This window comes from Hemitrygon akajei, chromosome 26 (genome assembly GCF_048418815.1).
Source record: "Hemitrygon akajei chromosome 26, sHemAka1.3, whole genome shotgun sequence".
Taxonomy (NCBI): Eukaryota; Metazoa; Chordata; class Chondrichthyes; order Myliobatiformes; family Dasyatidae; genus Hemitrygon; species Hemitrygon akajei.
The window spans coordinates 29,749,969-29,775,713 of record NC_133149.1 but is presented as its reverse complement, the minus strand read 5'-3'; the positions used below and the strand labels follow the sequence as shown (position 1 = coordinate 29,775,713).

At 39.1% G+C, this 25,745-nt stretch overlaps 1 protein-coding gene across 1 annotated transcript in view; it reads left to right on the top strand.

Annotated features, from left to right (window-relative positions):
• The first annotated feature begins 2,348 nt into the window (after nt 1–2,348).
• Nucleotides 2,349–25,745, top strand: part of jhy (junctional cadherin complex regulator) — a 79,376-nt gene continuing 55,979 nt past the window's right edge. The window contains exons 1-3 of the mRNA XM_073029760.1: nt 2,349–2,393; nt 9,351–9,886; nt 22,367–23,420. Of these exons, the coding sequence (XP_072885861.1) occupies nt 9,513–9,886; nt 22,367–23,420 (1,428 nt within the window). The 5' untranslated portion in view covers nt 2,349–2,393; nt 9,351–9,512. The remainder of the gene's footprint in view (nt 2,394–9,350; nt 9,887–22,366; nt 23,421–25,745) is intronic.

Here is a 25,745-nt window from a genome sequence, read left to right as displayed (position 1 = left end):
AATTTCAGCATTATTTCAAAATTACAAAGAATACAGAGCAAACTCTGATTAACCAGATAAAGTTGAAATCCAAATCAATATCAAGAGCAAAATGTATCTGCCTCAAATGTTACAGAGAAAAGACAAGATAATGGGATTGACAGGGGAAATAAATCAGCCATGGTCAAATGGCAGAGTAGACTCGATGGGCTGAAAGGCCTAATTTTGCCCTCATGTCTTATGGTCTTACACCAAAGTTAAGCAAATCTTTTTGCATAATTTTTGGCTTCTCATTTTTCTCTTCTGAGGCAGTCGCTTGGATTTTCTTGAACTCCAGTTCTGGAGATTCTGCAATGGCTAAATTTTCCACTTAATCTGCTATTTTGTTGGGCTTCTGTGTGTTCCCCGCAAATGGGCTTGATGTTCTCAACCCAATCCTATCTATTTTAAGAGGTTATATACCAGAGATTCAATGGATTTGGTTTTTCTTAAGTGTTTGAGAATCTGCAAAACTTTTTATCTGTTCACCTGGTAATCCCTTGCTGTGGTAGTCATCAAAATACAGGTGATGACCATGTTACAGCTATTCAGGTAATGGAAGCACACCCTTACAGAATTCTCAAATCAGTAATTAGAAATATGGAACAAAAACTCACTCTCACAGAATCTGTTTTTTTTAAGTTTCTTGATGCATGTGCAGATAATGCAGCTTCGCTGTATGGGAAATTGTGATAAGAATTGTTTTATAGGAATGCAACCAAACATGAATGCGATACTCGTGTGCAGAATGTTTATTTTGGGAAATTGATAGCAGGCATGCAATCAACATAGTCTGCCCAACAGACGACTAAATGTAAATAGAGCCTTAATGATGAGGCAATTCGCCCAACATAAGATGCTGATTAAGGTTTGCTCATCCCACCAAAAGTTTGTTTTCACTTTTCCCAATTTTGAATACTATTCAATTTTCACTGTTTTAAGGAGAACAAGTTCATTATCAAGTTAAGTCAAGTCACTTTTTATTGTCATTTCAACCATAACTGCTGGTACAGTACATAGTAAAAATGAGACAACTTATTTTCAGGACCATGGTGTTACATGACACAGTACAAAAACTAGACTGAACTACGTAAAAAACAACACAGAGAAAAACTACACTAGACTGCAGACCTACCCAGGACTGCATAAAGTGCACAAAACAGTGCAGGCATTACAATAAATAATAAACAAAACAATAGGGCAGTAAGGTGTCAGTCCTGTAGTGGAAAATTTTCAGCTTATTCTCAGTCTTCTCATTTTTTTTGTGTTGGTAAACCTGAAAAAAAGTGTTTAAAATATTTTGTTGTATTTTGCTGTTTGGTTTATTATTATTTTAGTGTTTTAAAAATCGTACTTAAAATATAATTAATGTTTTTAATTACAAATCTATTTGAATAGTTTTTAACTCTATCAAGGATATTTAAAAATTATTCAAAATCCTTTTTAGGATAATGAGCTGTCAAATGTCATCTGGGCCTGGGCCTTAGTAGTAATTTAACTGAGGCTGGGTCATTTAACTTCAATCTCTTGTCTCTTGAATACAGATAGTCAGCTTTGTTCAATAATTTACTTATTTGCTTCCAGAAAGAATAGGTTAAGGCCGTGAGAGGAGCAGTCTGCATTAGATTGAACACTATTTGATCTATTGATCTGAAAATATCAACTCTCTCTCCGTAACGATTGCCTCTACGTATTTGTATTATACGGCACAGTAGCATAGCCATTAGCTCAACGCTTAACAATACCAGCGACCCTGGTTCAATTCCTGTTGCTGTGTGTAAGGAGTGTGTATGTACTTCCTATAACTTTGTTTTTTTTTGGTAGGTTGATTGGTCATTACAAATTGCCCCGTGATTAGACGAAGGTCAAATCGGGGTTTGCTGGGCAGCGTGGCTTTAAGGGCCGGAAGGGTCTATGCCACGCTATATTTCAATAAATAAAAATAAACAAATAAATTCCAGGCATCTATATTTGCATTTTCTATCTTTATTTTCAACTTAACATATTAATGTCTCCTCCAGGTGCTTCTACTTTTTGCTTTCAATGCAAGTAACTAATGATTTTTCCGATCTTCGGGATTACATATGGAAATAGAACCTGATAGTATTATTGGTAGGGAAAAATAAATATGTTTGCAACAAAGAAGCTGCTGGAGACACCTAGCAGGTCAAATAGCATTAATCAAACAGAATTGTTTCACGTTTAAAATTAGGTGAAGCTTTGATTATCTTACATTTTGGAAGTTTAGACTAAACTCTCCGGAAGCTGCTCAGGAAACACCTTCCGGTCCACCAGACTCTCCGAACACTGATTACGCGATGACGCCACGGCGCCGTTGCCATGGCGTTGTCGCTGTGTATAGGTCCAACTTGTTGGTGAGTGTTATGATGGCGTACCGATCCGTGTGCGTTCTGAATCCGTGGCAATGAGAGGTTTACTGAATGAAGAATTAGTAAATCGGTCGGAGTAAAAGTCAGCAGAATGGCCGTGATGTGTGGCGTTAGTTAAACTTGAACTCCCGCAGCGAGGATCCAGAATCTCGCCGCCACTTACTGGATGCGCCGTTGCGCCTGCGCACTAACTGCTCTGGGACCGTGAGAGGGTCAAGTTCCTAACTATCCAACTCAAAAGATAAATCACTGCAGTGTTTTGCTTTATGGGTAGAACTGATGAATACGATAGGTATGACCGTGTTAACGGGGCTATATTATAGACGACCCAACAGTTCGCAGAGGAACAGATTTGTAGAGAGATTGCACTCTGTTGCAACAAACATGTAAGGTTGTTATAACTTTCCACGTATTGACTGGTACTCCCAGTAAAAGGACTAGATGGGATAGTGTTTGCCAAATGTGTTCAGGAAAGTTTCCTTAATTAGTGCACAGAAGTCCCAACGAGAGACTATGCGATACTTGATCCGCTATAGGGGAACGAGACAGGACAGGTGACAGAAGTTTGTGTAGGGGAACGTTTTGCATCTGGTGATCACAGTGCCATTAGTTTCAAACTAAGATATGTCTGGTCAGTTGATCAAGATTCTAATTTGAAGAAAGGCCAATTCTGGTGGTATTAGAAAGGATCACGTAAATGTGGATTGGGACAGGCTGTTTTCTGGCAGAGGTGTATGTGTTAAGTAAGAGGCCTTCAAAAGTGTAATATTGAAATGATATGCTGGTCGAAGTTAAATGTAAAGATAACAGGGCTAGGGAACCTTGGTTTTCAAGAGATAGTGAAACTCTGATTAAGAAAAAAAGGCAGGTATAGGCAGGTAGGAACAAATGAGGTACTTATGGAGTACAAGATATGCAAAAGAACAAAATAAAGAAATCAGGAGGGCCAAAAGAAGGCATGAGGATACCCAAGGAAACAAAGTGAAGGAGAATCCTAAGGGATTCTATAGATGTATTCAGAGCAAAAGGAAAGCAAGGGGCAAAATTGGTCCTGTGGAAGATCAGAATGGTAATCTTTCCATAGAAGCGAAGGAAATGGAGGAGACCTTAAATGGATTTTTTGCATCTGTATTTACTCAGGTGATGGAAAGGGTCTGTCTCCTGAGTAAGTGCAGATGCAAGAAATCTGTTAAGTCTATAGAAGTGAAGCAAAGCAGCAGTGAGGTCATGGAGAGGAGATTACAGAGGAGGAGGCATTTGCTGTCTTGAGGTAAACTAGGGTGGATAAATCCCCAAGTCCTGACAAGGTGGTCCCTTGGACACTGGGAGGCAAGTGCAGAAATTGCAGGGGCCGAGCAGAAATATTTAAATCTTCCTTAGTGACTGGTGAGGTACCAGAGGATTGGAGGATAGCTAATGTTTTTCCACTGTTTAAAAACTGCTCTAAAAATCCTGACATCAGTCATGGGAAAGTTATTGGAAGGTATTCTAAGGGACCGGATATATGAGTATTTGGATAGACATGGAATGATTCAGGATAGTCACATGGCTTTGTGCCTGGTAAGTCATGTCTAACCAATCTTCTAGAGTTCTTCGAGGAAGTTACCAGGAAAGTTGATGAAGGCAAAGCAGTGAATGTTATCTACATAGACTTTAGCAAGGTATTTGACAAGGTCCTGCATGGTCAGGAAGATTCAGTAGCTTGACATTCAAGATGAGATAGTAAATTCAATTAGACATTAGGTTTGTGGGAGAGGCCAGAGAGTGGTAGTAGATGGTTGCCCCTCTAGAGACCTGTGACTAGCGGTGTGCCACAGAGAATCAGTGCTGATTCCATTGTTGTTTGCTAGCTATATCAGATATCTGGATGATAATGTGGTAAACTGGATCAGAAAATTTACAGCTGACACCAAAGATTAGGGGTGTAGCAGACAGTGACAATCAGAGTTTGCAGCGGGATTGTTACCAGCTAGAAAATTCGGCTGAAAAATGGCAGATGGAAGTTAATACAGACAAGTGCGAGGTGCTGCACTGCACTTTGGTAGGACCACCCAGGGTAGGTCTTATATGTTGAATGGTAGGGAACAGAGGAGTGCGATAGAATAAATGGATCTTGAAATACAGGACCATATTTCATTGAAAATGGCATCATAGGTAGACTTTATTCCTTAGAACATAGAAGATTGAAGAGAAATTTGATCATGATATAGATAATTATGAGAGGTATAGATAGGGGTATTGGATAGGTACATGGATGGCTTATGGTTCTGGTGCAGGTTGATTGGAGTAGGCCGTTTAAATGGTTCAGCACAGACTAGATGGGTCAAAGGGCCTGTTTTGTGCCGTATTTTCTATGAATCTATTCTATCTATAATAAGAGATTTAAATAAGGTAAATAAGTCACTTGGACCAAATGGTGTGCATGCCAGGGCTCTGAAAGAGGTGGCTGAAGAGATTGTGGAGGCATTAGTAATGATCTTTCAAGAATGATTAGATTCTAGAACGGTTCCAGAATCTGGAAAATTGCAAATGTCACTCCACTCTTCAAGAAAGGGGAGAGGCAGAAGAAAGAACCAGAGAGTGGTGAACCTGTGGAACTCTGATACGGGCAGCTGTGGAGGCCAAGGGTAGGAGTGGGAAAGTGAGGGGGTTATCTGAAAGTGGGAAATTCACTGTCCATACCACTGACTTGTTGGCTATCTAAGAGGAATATGAAATGGTGTTCTTTGAGTCTGCATTTGTGCGCACTGTGGGAATGGTAAAGGCCAAGCACAGAATGAGGTGAGTTGAAATTAAATGCCACAGGAAGTTCAAGCTGGCCATTGCAGGCAGAGTGCAGGTGCTCTGTAAGCTGATCACCTAGCCTACACTTGCTCTCGTCAATGTCAAGGAGGCCACATCACAAGCACATAATGTAATTTACCAGGTTTTTTGTTTTCACAAAATTCCAGCATCTGCAGTCTCTTGCTTTTCCAAACTTTTACATTCTGTCTTGATGTGAAGATGAACAATTAGTCTAATTGATTTATTCCCCTCATACCAGCTAACTATGGGATGTGGTGGAGAATTTGAGTTACAATTGTATGGAAAGCCTGGACAGAGATGTGTTGCAAGTAGCACATCTTGTTGATAGGGAAGTTCAGTATAATGTGTGATGGTTTTACTATTTGATTCACCCTCAGTTGTTGGCTAGGAAGAAAAATTAAATCAAGATCTGAGTTGTAAATGGAGTCTAACATAATTGGTTTTAATTTTCCTAATTGTTGCAAACATTTTGTCTCATTCACTACTGAAGGGATAATGTGAAAAATTGGATTTGTCAGAAGATTTGACAGATAGTGGTGAGGCAGTTCTAGGTGTTTTGTTTTATTTTTCATGTTACGTTACCAAGACTCAGCATACACATGATAAATAGAAGAGAACACAGTAGATCTTGAGGGATTCTAGACTAGCTGTGGCAAATGAAGTCATTGCAGAGTTTCTTGGCAAAAACTATGGAGGAGCTAGAGGAGAAAAATTATATGACCAATCATGTCAAAGGTTGGAAAAAGAACAGGACACATGACCATGTAATTTGATACCTTGATAAGGTAATTTCAGTTTTGCTGTAGGGGATGAAACTCAGGAACCACATATCCCATTTATTTTAAATGCAATTTTTCAGGAATGGGTTAAGCATTCGCACATTTGCACAATGCCATACTCCAGTCATAAAGGCAGTTTTTGTTGATGCAAGACATTTGTGTAAGACTGTATCACAGTGATAAATGTAAGATGGTAACTAATTGTAACAATCCTTTCCTAGGATACTTTTTGATTTTAGCTTTGCAGTGTTTTTGCATGTGGTGTTTTTTGTTTTGTTGATTTTCATCTAAAATTATATTGAACCATTAAACCAATGTAATGTAATAAACTACTCTCTTTTTAATATTCAACATGTAGGACACCCCTTTTTTCATACAATGTTATGTACAGCAGACGATGCTCCTGGTTTTTCCATGATAGCAACCTGTTTTACTATGAACAAGTATTGGTACGACCAAGAGAATACATTGATCTAATGGGCAATTGGCCTTTAACTCAACAGACACATGTACTATTCTTGTCAGAACTGAATACTCTTGCAGGCTATCACCCAAATTTTCAGAGCATGGCTTTGTTACTCACAGGACCAATTTAATCATGTTAAAGGTACACATTTCTAGACTAAAATGTCATTGTATGTTAGGAAGTTATTATGCCAGTAATGTTGATATTGGTTTCAATAAAATAATTATGAATTGCTTGGTAGTGATAGGTTGACACCTTGTAAGTTTAGTGATGGTATTCAAATTAGTTAGTGTACTGCTGTGGTGAACTACATATACCTGTCTGGACTGCTCCTGTGGTTCCTCCCACAGACCCCTGCTGACTGCTCCTGTGGCTCCTCCCACAGACCCCTGCTGACTGCTTCTGTGGCTCCTCCCACAGACCCCTGTATAAAGGCGACTGAGGCCGGTTGCCCAGCCTCATTCCCCAGGATGTAGTGTTGTTCATTCTTCCAGTCAATAAAAGCCGATACCTCGCTTCCTACGTCTCAGAGTGAGTTATTGATGGTGCATCAACTGCCTAGATGAAATAGCAGCCTATAATAAAGTGTAATGCTTAAGTTTCATAAAGCAATGTACCCCATTCAAGATTTGGCAATGGTTATGTAAATTTCAAAGACTTGAAGTTGTGGAAGTGACATTTTGAATTGGTTTTGAATCTACGGTGATTTTAAAAAGACACTTTTAACAACATTTTCTTGAGTTCCTAGTGATTGTAGCATCTTCATATAAACCATACAACTTTTGTTTGCAAATTAACATTAAATTGATATTCTCTTTCAGAGAAGGCATATAAGTATTGAAGTACTGGCAAGGAAAGTTCTTTTGCTAACCGTTGTTAAAGTGTATTGTGAGGGTTGACTGGATTGACACCTAAAAATATCATACTTGTGTAAGTTTAGAGGTGTAAAATGTACTGAGGATGAACTTCAATTGTTTCTTTAATTTCTGCAGAAGTGTTGCCACAAGAAGTCAGGAAATCTAACAGCAGAACTTTTATTCTGTTTTGTTTTTGTTTAAAATTCAATGTTAGATTCTATTATACCAACAGACTCTAGAATCATTTCTTAAGATCTGGTGATACTTATGGTGAAATTCAAGGAAGCAAGCTGTTTTTATTTTAAATAGGGAGAAGAAAACAAATGAACTGGAAAAAAACAAACCTCTTGGTATCTATGAAGAGAACAGACTGTTACTTAACCTTTGCTAGAACTGACAGATGTTTGTGTCTATGACTGAAACTTTACTGGATCAAAATGTATTAACTTTTGGTGATCCCAGGGAAATTGTTCTTGATGGTCAGTTTACTTCAAAGCTTCCACTGAGGTACTAAAATAGGGAAATCAGAGATGCACGAGAAATCTGTACCCTCCTGCTCCACTGTTGGTCTCACTGCCTGGTCCAACAGTAAAATACAAATCCTTGAGCTGATGGAACAGATGTATTTGCCTCCAACCCCACGGCTGTATGCCAGTCTGCACCCATACAACTCACTGTTCCATATTTGCATTCATCTGTTGTCTTCATGGCATTTATTGACCCACAGGTCAACCCTGCCTTGATTCTGAATGATTAAGACTGCAAGTGGTAATAAGTCCTCATGTGAAGGTCCTGAGGCCTTGCTCTCAGAACACTCCAATGACCTTTTTTTGTAGCTCAGGATTGAATAATGAGAAATATTTAAAAGGCTATTTTAATTCCACTTCCCATTCCCATTCTGATATGTCAATCCATGGCCTCCCCTACTGTCGTGATGATGCCACACTCAGGTTGGAGGAACAACACCTTATATTCCATCTGGTTGCCTCCAATCTGATGGCATGAACTTCGATTTCTCGAACTTCTGGTAATGCCCCTCCTTCTTCTCCTTCACTATTCCCCATCCCCTTTTCCCTCTCTCACCTTATCTCCTTGCCTGTCCATTGCCTCCCTCTGGTGCTCCTCCCCCTTTTCTTTTTCCTATGGCCTTTTGTCCTCTCTCATCAGATGGCACCTTCCCCACCCCCGTTTCTCTTTCACCAATCAACTTCCTAGCTCTTTACTTCATCCCTCCCCCTCCCGGTTTCACCTTATCACCTTGTGTTTCTCTCTTCCTTCCCCCACCTTTTAAATCTAGTTGTCATTCTTTTTTCTCCAGTCCTGCCGAAGGTCTTGGCCTGAAACATCGACTGTACTTTTTTTCCATTATTGCTGCTTGGCCTGCTGAGTTCCTCCAGCAATTTGTGTGTGTTGCATATATTCTAGTTAATTGCTTTCTACTTCATAAATTAAAATGAAAGCCAATGGAGGTAAAAGTACAGTACATGTGCCCTAATGTGAGGAACTCTCTAAAATCTAAAGTTATCTATTCTGGTTGAATGTTATAAATATCATATGTGATAGAATATTTTAGAAAAAAATTACACCTTCAAGTTCTTCCTTTGTTAGTAATGCTAAACCCACTATATAATAGTAGCAGCAGGTTGAAGTCAATTGGAATAAAATTTGGATGTAGTGTATTTTACTACAATTGACTGGGAGGACTTTCTGACTTTTCTTACCATATTAGCTTCCTATTTTAGTCTGCTTTGTAATCACTATTTGAATACATTCACAAGTTAATCAAGGAAACATTCAGCAGATCAAGCAGCATCTACAGAAGGGGAAATAGAGTTAACATTTTGGGACGAGGACCCTTTGTTAAATGTAGGGATTGACAAAGCTCTTCGACCTGAAATGTTAACTCTGTTCCTCTGCTGTCTGTCCCACTAAATACTTACAGAATTTTCGATTTCTATTTCAGATTTCTAGCATCAGCATTTTTATGTTAAATTTCATAGTTTAATTTTCTTTTTATTTTATCTTTATTCAACAGCTAAAAACAGTTGCAGACAAATATCTCAACATTACCCAAGATGTGATTTTCCTATGCAAATGATGAAATCAAGAAAATCCTCTTGATACAGGCATTAATTCTGATTATTTCCTGTGATTCTTTACAATGGAATATCAATAAAATTGCTTCACCATCTAGGAAATGATAACAATGGATGCAAATAAGAATCCAACACTGAACAGAATGCATTTTAACCAAGAGACTTTTATACAATCGAAAGAGGTGCCAGCCAGGCCACTTCCACTGGAGGAAGGAGATGCTTTTCACGTAAATTTATATGACTCACTGGAGTCTGATTCTGACAGTTTAATTCAAGAGGAGCAATACCAATTGGAGCTGAAACATCGCATTCAGAAAAATGAAGAATTGGTATTTCGGACTTTTGACATTAAATTTGATATAGAGAATGGAGATGATGATGAGAGTCTCTATGATAGTCTGGAAGAACCAGAAGTTGAAAATAACTTTGATGGAAACAAGTCTGAAACTGACCACAAGAGTAGTGAAGAAGCAAGGTAATTGTACGTTTTGAAAATGCATTTGAACAATGTTTCTTGTACTAGTCACTTCTCTGCTAGCTCTCTCATGGAGAATTCATACTAAACTACAGGAAAACTAAAATGTCCTTAGCTACAACTTGTTAACCATAATGTTACCAGGAAAAAGTGACAGAAGGTGACTGTAATAGAGATAGTTTCTGTCGAATGAGTTTTCGTTAAATGAGAGACAATCCATCTCCTGTGGTGAATGATCTGGTAACCAGAGGTCATAGATTCAAAATAATAGGCAAAAAATCGAGAAAATTATTTGCCGTTTATTGGGATCTAGAACATTCTACCGGGGGAGAAAATGGTGAAAGCTGATACAGGTACCTTAAGTATTCTTAATTTTAAAGAGCAATTGAAAAGGTACCTGAATACTATGAATTTCCTGCAGTGCAGAAATAAAGACTGCAAAACTAAATGTGTTTCATCGCAAGACTAATGAAGTAGTAATGGGCCAAATTGTCTCAATCTGGTCAATAAAATCAATGTGTTTCCAAGTATGAGCTAAATTTGAGGTGTACAAGATCATTTTGGATGTAGATATTGTAAATGGAGTGAATATAGTCATTCAGGAATTTAAAAATTGAATTGGATTGGCATTTGAAGGAAAATAACTTTCAGAGCTACAAGACCATAAGACATAGGAGCAGAATTAGGTCATTTGGCCCATCGAGTCTGCTCCCATCATTCCATCATGGCTGATTTATTATCCCTCTCAACCCCATTTTCCTGCCTTGTTTTTGTAACCAATGAAGCGCTTACTAAACAAGGGCCTATGAACCTCTGCTTCAAATATACCCAATGACTTAGCTTCAATGACAATAAGTTCCACAGATTCACCACCCACTAGCTGAAGAAATTCTTCCTCATCTCTGTTCTAAAGGGATGTCCTTGTATTCTAAGGCTGTGTCCTGTGCTTGGTCCCAGACTCCGCCACTATAGGAAACATCCTATACAGGACTATGTAGGCTGAGGAAAATCCATCCCCACCCCCCATCCTCACCACATTCTACAGAGGATGTATCGAGAGCATCCTGAGCAGCTGCATCACTGCCTAGTTCGGGAATTGCACCGTCTCGGATCGCAAAACTCCGCAGCAGATAGTGAGGTCAACTGAGAAGATCATCAGGGTCTCTCTCCCCGCCATTACAGACATTTACACCACACACCACACCCGCAAAGCTAACAGCATTGTGAAAGACCCCACGCACCCCCACACAAACTCTTCTCCCTCCTGCCATCTGGCAAAAGGTACCAAAGCATTCGAGCTCTCAGGACCAGACAGTGCAACAGCTTCTTCCCCCAAGCCATTAATTAATTAATTATTATACTGCCCTGCACTGTTTTGTGCACTTTATGTAGTCCTGGGCAGGTCTGTAGTCCAGTGTAGTTTTTGTGTTGTTTTACGTAGTGTAACCTTGAGTTGTCTCACATAGTCTAGTGTAGTTTTGTGTTGTTTCATGTAGCACCATGGTCCTGGAAGAACGTTGTTTCGTTTTTACTGTGTACTGTACCAGCAGTTTATGGCCGAAATGACAATAAAAAGCGACTTGACTCTGTCTGGGCCTTTCAATATTGAATAAGTTTCAATAAGATCCTGCCCCTCCTTATTCTTCTAAACTCCAGTGAGTACAGAGCCAAAGCCATCAAATGCTCCTGATATGTTAACCCTTTCATTCCTGGGATCATTCTCGTGAACCTCCTCTGGACTCTCTCCAATGCCAGCACATCCTTTCTTTGATAAAGGGTGGAACATAGCTCACAGTACACCAAGTGTGATCTGACCAATGTCTTCTAAAACTTCAGCATTACATCCTTACCTTTATATTCTCATCCTCCTGAAATGAATGCTAACATTGTATTTGCCTTCCTTACCATCGAGTCAACCTGCAAGTTAGCTTTTAGGGAAACCTGCATGAGGACTCCCAAGTCCCTTTGCACCTCTAATTTCTGAATTTTATCCCTGTTTAGAAAATAGCCCACATCTTTATTCCTTCTGCCAAAGTGCGCGACCATATGCTTCCCTGCATTGTACTTCATCTGCCACTTCTTTGCCCATTCTTCTAATCTGTCTTAGTCCTTCTGCAGACTCCCTGCTTCCTCAACACTACCTGCCCATTTGCCTATCTTTGTATCATCTACAAACTTGGCCACAAAGCCATGAATTCCAAATCAATGACATATAGTGTGAAAAGAAGCAGTCCTAACACCAGCCCCTGTGGAACACAACTAGTCACCGGCAGTTAACCAGAAAAGGCCCCCTTTATTCCCACTCTTTGCCTCCTTCCAGTCAGCCTGAAATACCACTGGCTCTTATGTTGTTTAGCAGCCTCGTTGACGGCACCTTATTAAAGGCCTTATGAAAATCCAAGTAAACAACATCCACTGACTCCCCTTTTGTCTATCTTTCCTATTATTTCCTCAAAGAATACCGACAGATTTGTCAGGCAAGATTTCTACTTAAGAAAACTCTGCTGATTTTGGCCTATTTTATCATGTGCCTCCAAGTACCCCAAAGCCTCATCTTTAACAATGGACTCCAATATATTACCAACCACTGAAGTCAGGCTAACTGGCCTATAACTTCCTGTCTTTTGCCTTCCTCCTTTAAAGAGCTTAATGGGATTAATGGACATCTCTGCAATGAACCAGCATGGGTTTAATGCCTTCCTTCTATGCTAATATTTCAATGATTCTTGCTGGCCTGTGGTGCCTGTGGCACAGTAGGAACTTCACTACATCATCCAAGTAACCTATCATCAAGATTCCACACTTTCTAGGCACAGGCAAATGTATATCATTAGCTTCCCTGCCCAAAGCTGCTCTTACGTCTTGATATAAACTGTACCTCTTTCACATTATTTAGGTTTTGATCACAGTATCCTTTTGGCTTGCACTTTACACAGCATGTCCTATGCATTTATGGCCACTGATCTGAGTTACATGACTCTTGGTTCCAGTCGTAGGGCTTGCTGAATCTTCACTTTTTTCTCACATTCCATAACTCATTCCATTTCTATTGCTTATCAAAATAATTTGTTTTAAACAAACAATCATTTAATTTCCCTGCTCCTTTCTTGGTATACATCTTCTCAGTTCTATGCTCAGCTTCACACTTTTACATTATTATTGTTAATGTTTGTTTTCACTACTCTTACCTATAACTCCCTGCTTTTCTTATGAATATAAGCCTGGGAAATTTGATTTTAGACATTTTACCACACCCCCACCTCTACTGTATGTATTTCTAATTTCCAACTCATACCATGGTATTATACATGCCTTTAAGCATTTCATTGCATTTTTGATAATGTTATTCCTTTCCATTAACTCAGAATAATCGTATCATCTCTATAACTGACCTGATAATCACTAAGACCACTACAGGTCAGGAGAGAGAAACTTCAGGCATTCTTTTCCCTAATCATCAAGACTGCAAGGAAGAATGTAGTAAAAATGGAAAGAAGAGCACTTGTTTTTTGTTTGTCTCTTCTACCTTCAACCTCTGGCATTCAAGTTCATCATATTTTGCATATTAACTTTTCATTGTCTCACTTATTATGTAGACTGAACAGCTTTGAGCCAAGCTTTCAAGGCATAGGGTTACATAGGGAAAATGCAGTACCTCTTCCACCCATTAAGGGGCAGAGGTAGTCTGTTCTCCACGGTATTAAATAGTTAAAGGCAAGCTATTTTTTTATTGGGTTTACTCAAATGTCAAAAAGTAGAACGTTTCAGCATTATTTACACTCTATATGATCATTTTTCTATTAATAAAAGCATATGTGGAAGCACTAAGTTTTATTACAGATACGACCTCTGTAGTTCCCTTAACTCCACTGTAATACTGATACATAAACACAAGAAAATTTGCAGATGCTGGAAATCCAAGCAATACAGACAAAATGCTGGGGGAACTCAGCATGGCAGGCAGCATCGATAGAAAAGAGTAAACAGTCAACGTTTTGGGCCAAGCTACAACTGGACTGTGGAAAAAAAATGAGAACCAGTTTGAACTGGCAGAAACTGTTTTTAATCTTTATTCTAGAGTTATGACATTATGAATAACATAATTATGGATTAGCCAAAATAAGAACCAGTCTTCAAGAAATAAACCCCATACACAATTTAATGAGACATTCTGAAACAAACTAGGGGAAAGCAACAAGTTAATGTTCCTGCTGCACATTATATCCCAGCCTGTTCACGACAGGTTTGTTTTGTCTCAGCTCATTGTATTTGGCACTGCCGAGGTAAAAGGATTGCTGAAACGTATCATCTTTGTATCTTTTTTTTGTAGTACTTCCACTGCTTGATAAAGGTATAGCCTTACTTTCAATTCTGAAAATGTCTATTGTGCTGCAGAATAGCTCTTTAATATTAACTGCTGGTCAACCATGCTTTTGCTATTGTTGTTCTATTGATTAACCTTGCATTTGAATTTTGTGTCTGGTCCTACAATGGTGAATGGTGAAACACTGGTGATTAATATGCACTGTTTCATATAGATACTGTGTACTATGCCATAGTACAATTTCCAAGTCCAAATCTAGTCTTCAGTTTAGAAGATATAACATGAGATAATATTCTTAAAGTTTGAAACAAAAGCATGAAAAGCTTGTAAAGGTGCTATTAGCAACAGTAGAAAAGTACATCACCACAATCTTTAAATGTTATTGCTCAGCATCTCTCTCATTGTACCAGTTCTATCAAGCTAGGGTATCAACCATAGTTCAGTGAATGCAGAAAAGCCTGCCAAGAGTACTGAGCACATATACAGTGCTTATAAAAAGTATTCATCCCCCTTGAATGTTTTCATGTTTTACAACATTGAATCATAGTGGATTTAATTTGGCTTTTTTTGACTCAGATCAACAGAAAAAGACTCTTTTGTGTCAGTGTTTTCTGTTGATCAGTGTCAAAAAAGTCAAATTAAATCCACTGTGATTCAATATTGTAAAACAATAAACATGAAAACTTCCGTGCAGGGTGAGTACTTTTTATAGGCACTATACAAGTTGACAAAGTGTAGTTTGACGAAGCTACAATGCAGGAATCCATGCTAGGCAGGAGAAAGAGTATGCAATAGACAGATTTAAGTGATCTATTTAATCAAAGTACTGCAATCCTAACACATTTATTTGTGACTGGTTGTGGGAAGAGAAGTTTCTAACAATATCTCCATCTTTAAAATGGTGGGGTCCAGCATGTGTGTGCACAAGCCAAGGCTCAAGTATTCACAAGCATATTCATCCAGACGTGCTATATAGATTCACCACCTTGGCATTGCCTTGGATCCCCACCATCACACAACCCAGCTTTAACTGAATTTGTTTCAGCCACATTGTATGTGTGTGTGTATATCTGTCTGTATTCAATGAAGGATTTGTGACCAAATAATACTTCAGCTCATTTACCTGTTCTAGTACAGATACAACACTACCACCTACTGGTCCATATGTGTCCAAACAACTACCCTAAACATCTATTACACCGCTATACAGTGACTTCCACAGGGATTGCTCTCAATGTGAATCCCTTGTCCACTCGTCTCACCCCACTGATCTCATTCCTGTCATTTTTCTTTGCAAGCGGGGCAAGTGTTATACCTGCCCCTACACCACCTCCCTCATAACCATTCAGAGCCCCAAACAGTCCTACCAGGTGAGGCGACACTTCACTGTGAGTCTGTTGGGGTCATCTACTGTATCTAGTGCTTCCAGTGTGGCCTCCTCTACATCGCTGAGACCTAAAACAGATTGGGGGACCACTTTGTCGAGCACCTTTGCTCATCTGCCACAAAGGGCTGGCTTTCCCAGTGGCCGCCCATTTCAATTCAACTTCATATTCCCATTCCGACATATCAGTCCATGGGCTCTTCTATTGTCACAATGAGGCCGGTCTCAGGTAGGAGGAGCAACACCTTGTATTCCATCTGGGTAGCCTCAAACCTGAACATAAATTTCTCTAATTTCCCATAATTTCACCCCCTCCCTCTTCTCTCTCTTCCCATTCCCTATTCTGGCAAATTAATGACCCCTTCTCTTCACCTGTCCATCACCTCCCTCTGGTGCCCCTCCTCCTTCTCTTTCTCCCATGGTCCATTGTATTCTATCAGATTCCTTTTTCAGCCCGTTTCCTCTTCCACCTATCACCTCTCAGCTTCTCACTTCATTCCCTCTCCTCCAATCCACCTTCCCCCACATTTGGTTTCACCTATCACCTGCCAGGTTGTACTCCTTCCCCTCCCCCCCCCACCTTATTCTGGCTTCTGCCTCCTTCCTTTCCAGTTGTATTGCAGGGTCTCAGTCCGAAAGGTCGACTGTTTCTTCCTCTTCATTGATGCTGCTTGATCTGCTGAGTTCCTCCAGCATTTCGTGTATTGTGTGATTTGCAGAATGTTTTGTGATTACACATCGACTTCAGTGTGCACCGTCTACAAGATGCACTGTAATTACTGGCCCAGGCTACTCTGATAGCTTGTATGTTCTCCTTTATGTTTAGAAATGCAATAGCACTAAATCCTGGAATTCATGAGTTTCACAATTGAGAATACTCACACCAGGACTGCAGCGATTCAAGAAGATGGCTGAGATGAATAGAGTGGTATTGCCAGTGACATCCAGATTTTATTTATTTATTTATTTGTTGAGATACAGCATGGAACTGGCCCTTCGAGCCGCGTCACCCGACAATCCACCGATTTAACTCTAGCCTAATCACAAGACAATTTACAATGACCAATTAACCGGCACGTCTTTGGACTGTGGGAGGAAACCGGAGCACCCACATGCACATGGGAGCTAAAATGCAAATATGTTTACAGAGGACACCGGCACTGAACTCCAAACTCCGATACCCCAAGCTGTAATAACATTGCGCTAACCGCTATGCGACCAAATCACAAAAATGAGGAAAATAAATAAAAAAGTAGTTTTTGTTTGAAACCTTGCTTGAAATCTTATTGTCAGAATGGATCATTTCAAGTGGTACTAATCACTAATTTTCCAAATATAAACTTCACAAGGTTTATTTCACTATCTCATGGCTAATTTGTCATATTGTGTAATTAAAGTTGCTGTATTGAAACAAAATGAGTGTAAAGTGCTTCTTTGTGGCCCACTTTAAAACATACTTTAAATCTTTTGTTACTAATTGAATAAAAGATTATCAAACAATTGATAAAGAACACTTGTTTAGATATGCAAGAGATGCTGAACAAGTGTTTCAGATTCCTGGTTAACTAATGAGGTTAAGGCAAGAGATTCAAATTTATGCAACAATATTTATGTAGCCTAATGGACTACGTTACTAGTGCTCATCATGGTCACGTCAAATAAAACAAAGTATCTATTTAATATATTACAGCTTCACAAATACTTCATCAATCAGCACGAAAGACTGAGTAGGAATAGTTTACTGAAAATTAAACCTTATGCACTTAGGTAGCGCTTTCAATAACCAGGGATCTTTGCTTTTCAATATGGATATGCAAAGTGTTATTAAACATTTAGTTTCCATTTATTCTCTTAAAGCTGTTAATTCATGTTGTGTTTATGGATATATTCTTTGCAAAAATGACACTTCCCTAAGAGACTGATAAGCACAAACACAATTTGCCTTAAGGTAGGCCATGCAAAGGAAAGCACACTTAAATAGCAAAAAAAAAGCTGTTATTATTTCAAACAGCTATTCTTTGAGACCTTTGGAAAAACTCTGTGTTGAATGTTCCTGAAGACTTTGTTGCAGGTATTGAAATTACTTTTGTTGAACTTTAAAGTGAGAGTTGCCTTTTGCAAATAAGACATTTAAAAAACAACCTGATTTCCCTAGGTGGTAAACAGTACCCACACAGAACTCCAAGATGTATGTATTTACTTATAATACTTTATGAATTTCATAAAGTATTCATAAATTTCAACCAGCATATTGGAGTATCTGGTATTTATTCTTGGTTCCGCACCCTAGTAATGCTGGAGTGTATAGAATTGCTAATAGGAGCTTAGTGAAGACTGTATTGAAGATCTTCAGAATGCACTACCAAATTTCAGATTGCTCATGCAAATGTGAATTTCAAAGTCCAATTTTAATAAGATTTATTAATCCCCAAAGTAGTTTGAAATTAAATTCATAAGGTGGAATAGTGATTTTAATATTAAATGCCTGTCAACAATTTTACAGATGTGCTCTTTTGATCTTAAGGAATATAGTGAAAAGCTGAGGTTTTGTTACAAATGGAAAAGTAAAAATAAATCCAAACCTCCTCCTAATTCTGCCGATTGTTTGGTTCCAATCCCATGCATGCAACCACTCTACCATTATTTGCAGATATTTCAACTGTCACGTACCCCGTGACGGGTTAGAGAACCAGCAGAAATGGAGAACACATTGGAGTTTGGTATTGCTATAAACCAATAATATTTATTAGTAACTATGCAATACTGTACTATACATGCAGATATATTTGAACAGATTAGCAATGATAGATATATGTGTGGAACTAGGAACAAAACTAGGCTCTTTCAAGCCTAGGGGTAAATGGATAGAGTCTTACAATGATGAAGAGAGTTCAGTTCAGTTTGAGGTAGTTATTTTAGAAGCGTTGGAGAGAGAGAGAGAGAGAGAGAGAGAGAGAGAGAGAGAGGTGATGCCGTCAATCTTCCCGTTGTCTTCCGTGGTCTTCTGAAATCCCCGTTGTTCTCCGAAATGCTGTAGAAGTCACCAACTGTGACTATAATAACATGTGACCGTTCTTCAGTGATGGAATTATCACCCAGGCAAGGGTGGACACACAAATAATTCCCCACTGGTCACACCTTTTCTGCACTGCGAGAGCCACTGATCGATTTCACCGAATCGATCCTCCAAAAACATAGAAACATAGAAAATAGGTGCAGGAGTAGGCCATTCAGCCCTTCGAGCCTGCACCTCCATTCAGTATGATCATGGCTGATCATCCAACTCAGAACCCTGTACCTGCTTTCTCTCCATACCCCCTGATCCCTTTAGACACAAGGGCCATATCTAACTTCCTCTGAAGTATAGCCAATGAACCGGACTCAACTGTTTCCTGTGGCAGAGAATTCCACAGATTCACCACTCTCTGTGTGAAGAAGTTTTTCCTCATCTCGGTCCTAAAAGGCTTCCCCTTTATCCTTAAACTGTGACCCCTCGTTCTGGACTTCCCCAACATCGGAAACAATCTTCCTGCATCTAGCCTGTCCAATCCCTTTAGAATTTTAGACGTTTCAATAAGACCCTCCCTCAGTCTTCTAAATTCCAGTGAGTATATGCCTAGATGATCCAGTCTTTCTTTATATGAAAGTCCTTCTTCATATGAAAGTTCTGCCATCCCAGGAATCAATCTGGTGAACCTTCTCTGTACTCCCTCTATGGCAAGAATGTCTTTCCTCAGATTAGGGGACCAAAACTGCACACGATATTCTAGGTGCGGTTTCACCAAGGCCTTGTACAGCTGCAGTAGAACCTCCCTGCTCCTGTACTCAAATCCTTTTGCTATGACTGCCAACATACCATTTGCCTTTTTCACTGCCTGCTGTACCTGCATGCCCACCTTCAATGACTGGTGTACAATGACACCCAGGTCTCGTTGCATCTCCCCTTTTCCTAATCGGCCACCGTTCAGATAATAATCTGTTTTCCTTTTCTTGCAACCAAAGTGGATAACCTCACATTTATCCACATTAAATTGCATCTACCATGAATTTGCCCACTCACCTAACCTATCCAAGTCACCCTGCATCCTCTTAGCATCCTCCTCACAGCTAACACCGCCGCCCAGCTTTGTATCATCCACAAACTTGGAGATGCTGCATTTAATTCCCTCGTCTAAATCATTAATATATATTGTAAACAACTGGGGTCCCAGCACCGAGCCTTGCGGTACCCCACTAGTCACTGCCTGCCATTGTGAAAAGGTCCCGTTTACTCCCACTCTTTGCTTCCTGTCTGCCAACCAATTCTCTATCCACATCAATACCATACCCCCAATACTGTGTGCTTTAAGTTTGCACACTAATCTCCTGTGTGGGACCTTGTCAAAAGCCTTTTGAAAATCTAAATATACCACATCCACTGGCTCTCCCCTATCCACTCTACTAGGTACTTCTTCAAAAAATTCTATAAGATTTGTCAGACATGATTTTCCTTTCACAAATCCATGTTGACTTTGTCCGATGATTTCACCTCTTTCCAAATGTGCTGTTATCACATCTTTGATAACCGACTCTAGCATTTTCCCCACCACCGATGTCAGACTAACCGGTCTATAATTCCCCGGTTTCTCTTTCCCTTCTTTTTTAAAAAGTGGGGTTACATTAGCCACCCTCCAATCCTCAGGAACTAATCCAGAATCTAAGGAGTTTTGAAAAATTATCACTAATGCATCCACTATTTCTTGGGCTACTTCCTTAAGCACTCTGGGATGCAGACCATCTGGCCCTGGGGATTTATCTGCCTTTAATCCCTTCAATTTACCTAACACCACTTCCCTACTAATATGTATTTCCCTCAGTTCCTCCATCTCACTCGACCCTCGGTCCCTTACTATTTCCGGAAGATTATTTATGTCCTCCTTAGTGAAGACAGAACCAAAGCAGTTATTCAATTGGACTGCCATGTCTTTGTTCCCTATGATCAATTCACCTGCTTCTAACTGTAAAGGACCTACATTTGTCTTGACCAATCTTTTTCTTTTCACGTATCTATAAAAGCTTTTACAGTCAGTTTTTATGTTCCCTGCCAGCTTTCTCTCATAATCTTTTTTCCGTTTCCTAATTAAGCCCTTTGTCCTCCTCTGCTGGTCTCTGAATTTCTCCCAGTCCTCAGGTGTGTCACTTTTTTTTGCTAATTTATATGTTTCTTCTTTGGACTTGATACTATCCCTAATTTCCCTTGTCAGCCACGGGTGCACTACCTTCCCTGGTTTATTCTTTTGCCAAACTGGGATGAACAATTGTTGTAGTTCATCCATGCAATCTTTAAATGCTTGCCATTGCATATCCACCGTCAACCCTTTAAGTATCATTTGCCAGTCTATCTTAGCTAATTCACGTCTCATACCTTCAAACTTACCCTTCTTTAAGTTCAGAACCTTTGTTTCTGAATAGCTATGTCACTCTCCATCTTAATGAAGAATTCCACCATATTATGGTCACTCTTACCCAAGGGGCCTCGCTCGACAAGATTGCTAACTAACCTTTCCTCATTGCTCAATACCCAATCTAGAATGGCCTACTCACTTGTTGGTTCCTCGACATGTTGGTTCAGAAAACCACCCCGCATACATTCCAGGAAATCCTTTTCCTCAGCACCCTTACCAATTTGGTTCACCCAATCTATATGTAGATTGAAGTCACCCATTATAACTACTGTTCCTTTATTGCACGCATTTCTAATTTCCTGTTTAATGCCATCCCCAACCTCACTACTACTGTTAGGTGGCCTGTACACAACTCCCACCAGCGTTTTCTGCCCCTTAGTGTTATGCAGCTCTACCCATATCGATTCCACATCCTTCAGGCTAATGTCCTTCCTTTCTATTGCGTTAATCTCCTCTCTAACCAGCAATGCTACCCCACCTCCTTTTCTTTCCTGTCTATCCCTCCTGAATATTGAATATCCCTGGATGAAACCCCACCTTCCTGTGGGTGCAACAAAGCTCGTTCAGTGTCCGAACCTGTGTGTCTGTCTGTGTAACAGCAGACCTGGTTTTTTATCTCCACATGTTGGACACCAGTTGTCCATCAACCTGCTCTCCGCCCTCCTCTCTCTGAAAAAACTTTGCAAGCAGGCAAATGTCCTTGTGGAAAGGTAAACAACTTGTAGAGAAACCATAATAACAATCTTTCGAGCATTCTTTGCCTCTCTCTCTCTTAATAACAAGGTCTCTGCATTGGACACCTCCCTCTCTCTGTAATAACTCAAACAGTGTCCAAAAGCCAGTCTCATTCTCCTGACATTTTAAAGTAATAGCCCACAGAAAATATGAACCCAAGGGGCACATAACACAACGTCTAAAAGCCATTACTCTTGATGCCATTTTCCCAATGTTCAAAAATCTATTGAAACAACTATTGTGTATTTGTGCCATCTGAATGTATGTACCACATTTCTCACTTTCTTATCAGTCTCTAGTTTTACCTGATGTGATATATCTTAAGGCATTACATAGCCCTATAAATATTTACTGTTGTATTTTTTGTATTCAACATCTCCAATATATATTTCCTTAATTTGTCATATCTAACTTTTGCAAGTAAGGATTTTTTCCCCATTTTGCAACCATTTATAATGTTAGCATTCTCAGAATTTACTGTCTTGTTAATGTATGAACCTAAGAATATATAATAGTCTTAACCTATAAAAACATATACAATAGCTTTTCCAATTAATCAGGTTTCATTTCATTTTTATTTTACACTCCTGCAGAAATCACACCAATGACAAATACGCCAGCCTAAGGTATGATCCCAATTGGAGGAATACCAGAGAGGGAACAGAGATTCTTTTGTCCAAAGACACGCTTCAACAACAAAGCCCGCATGTCAATAATTCACTGATGAATTTGCTCCAGGAGTCAAATGACTCATTAGAGGATAATGTTGCAATATCCCAGGAACTTAAGCACCCAGATTTATTGAAACATAAAAAGTTAACAAATAATTCTCATGGAGCTCGGTTTAGTGTGAGAAAAAATGGTAATAATGCGGAGAAGCAATCTAAAAAACAAAGACCACCTTCTCCTTCTCGCAACTGTGACAGCAATCAAGAAGAATGTGATTCTTTTGACTTTGATGATAACAGTACAACTAATTTGCAAAACCACAAGAAAATCACATCAGAAAATACTGCAAAAATGGCACCATGGGTTAAAAATAGGAAAAATAAATGTCACAGTGTTAGAAGTGACAATGAAGTAAAGGACCATAAATATAGACCTGTTAACTTATTGGAGCAAAAAAGGCAAATGGGTAAATCCCAAGGAGTTAGATTTAGTTTGAGAGAAAATGAAAATAATGAAGAGAAACAATCTAAAAGGAAAAGACCACCTTCTCCTTATTGTAAAAATATTGAAAGCAGTCAAGAAGAATGTGACTCTTTAGATTCTCTTGGATCTTATGAGACCAATAAGAGTGACTTTCAAAAAGATATGAAAATAACAACAGACAACATTTTGGAAACAGGATCCCAGGATGACCAGGGGAAAAATAAGCATCTCCATGAAGAAGATTTTGAAAAATTAAATGATCACTATCAGAAAGAGTATATGCAGTATTGGGAGTGTGAGTCAATGCATAGTGATGAAAGCACAAATTGTGTTAAAAGCAGAAATGTCCCTGAGATCTCCTGTGACAGGAAATTACAAACAAAAGAGAGATCAGGGAATGACATTGTGGCACGTAATAAGCAAACTCTGGGTGCACGCAAAATAACCTCATATCAACAATTATATAATGAAATGAAGACCAGAAGTACTCAGGAGGTAGGTAATGGTAATTTTATTTTGTTGACCATGCCCTATACAAGATCAGAAACCTTCCCACATTTCAGTGTTGAAGTGCCTGTGTATGAAAACTGGTTAATGAGTTCCAACTAAAGTGACCAAACTATTGCATAATTGGGATTTTGTTATGTACAACAAGGAAGAATGAAAGGTCATCAATTTGAAATATTAACTGATTTTCTCTTATCAAATGCTACCTGAGCTGTTGAGTACTTTCAACATTTTCTGATTATTTCTTAGTCAGAATTTTGCTTTAATTTTCCTATTACCAATTCAATCAAAACTGGATTTGCCCCACTACTTGGTCTTATTTTGGCCAGATGTGGACAGCAGAATGGGCTGACTCTTTGAACCTGGAAGGTATTTGGTATATGCAAGGCTTCAGAAAGGAGTCGTCCTTGGCCAGTTTATTGATAAGATCCGATTTGTGTAATAGCTGGACAGTCTTTGACAAGAGGCAAAGTTGGCCTTCTAGTCAAATCCAAGATGCTTTTTTTCCAAAGGAAAAACAATTTAAAATTTCTATTGTTTTGAAACATTTAAAAAGTATTGAAGTTGCCTTAGTAATAAAATAATAGAAGCTTATAAAATACATTTAAAATTATAAACTAGGAAGTAATTAGCAGCAATAAAATGTAACTAAAGTTGCTTTACTTATTCCTATTTAATGTCTGAGTTGCAAATTCCAATTCATATGATGGGATTGTCACTACTACACCAGGCCTGCCTTGAGTAGGATGAGTGTTGTGTATTCTCTTGTATTAATTTGTACAGCCTGGACGAACACTGGGTCTAGCAAATCTGGAACTTCCTTACCTGAGATTGACTGAACATCAGCAGTCAATATGGAACGGCAAACGATACACAGCTCAGTTTCACCCTTTTAGTTAAGTTACAGGTTTTTTTCCCCTGAGGTTGATTAATAAAGATTATGTTTTCTCCTTTTAAAAAAAAAATCAATGTTCATTCTGTGTTTTAGTGACTGAATCAAAGATTTGCTGAAATCTAGTAATTTTCATTCAGAAATGATGGTACCAACAGTAACAACAACATAATATAGAGAATTGGCTTAACAACAGCAAGCAGAGTTTAGAGTATTAACAGGTCTTTTTCAGAATGTGTAAGTACAGCATGCATTTCAAAAGGCAATGGATATAATAACCTGTATTGGAAGCAGGTTGAAATACAAGGTAAGGATAGGTTGCTGAATTCATCCAGGACTTCGGTTAAAACCATTTTTGGAGTACCGTGCTCTGTTTTAATTTTAGAACTAGTGGAAGAATATACTACCCTTAGTTAATGTTGATTAGTTAGTTAGTTTTGCGTCAACTTTCAAAATTGATTCCCCTGATGAAGGTTTGTCCTGTGTTGAAGATTCAAGGAACTGGACTAAAGGGGGTGAACATTTAGGACTGAGATTTGGAGAAATTTCATTATGCAAACCATGCTAAATCTTTCAAATTAACTGCTTTAGAGTGCTGTGGATGTTTTATCATTTGTTATTATTAAAGGCTAAGATCAATAGATTTTCAAAATGATGATTGGATTCAAAATTAGCTAGCCATAGAAGATGGGATAGTGGTGGAGGAGTGTTATTCTGACTGGAAGTTTGTGATCAGTAATGCTCAACAGGGATCAGTGCTGGGACCCCTGTTTGTGATACGTGTAAATGACTTGGACAAAAATGTTGATGGGCTGACTAGTAAGCTCGCAGATAACGCAACAGATGGTGGAGTTGTAGATAGTGAAGAAGGTTGTCAAATGATACAGCAGGCTGCATGATCATTTGTAGATAGAGGCTGAAAAATAGCAGATGGAGTTTAATCCAGGCAAATATGAGATGTTGCACTTTGTATGGTCAAATGTGAGGAGAAAATATACAGTAAATGACAGGACTCTGGGGAGCATTTATATAGAACATAGCACAGGAACAGGCCCTTCAGCCTATGATGCTGTGCCAAATTTATAGGCTAATGACACCTAATCCCTTCTGCCGCACATGGTCCATATCCTTCAATTGCTGCATATTCATGTGCCTGTCTAAGAGCCTCTTAAATGCCTTTGTCATATCTGTCTCCACCACTACCTTTAGCAGTGCATTTATGGCACACACCACTCTGTGTAAAAAAAAACCTGCCCCGCACGTCTCCTTTGAAGTTTTCTCCCACCCCACCCCAACTTTAAGTCCACACCCTCTAGTATTAAATATTTACAGAGGGATCTTCGGATATGAGTCCATAGTTCCCTGAAAATAGCAATGCATATTGGTAGGGTGGTGGAGGTGTATGACACGCTTGCCTTAAT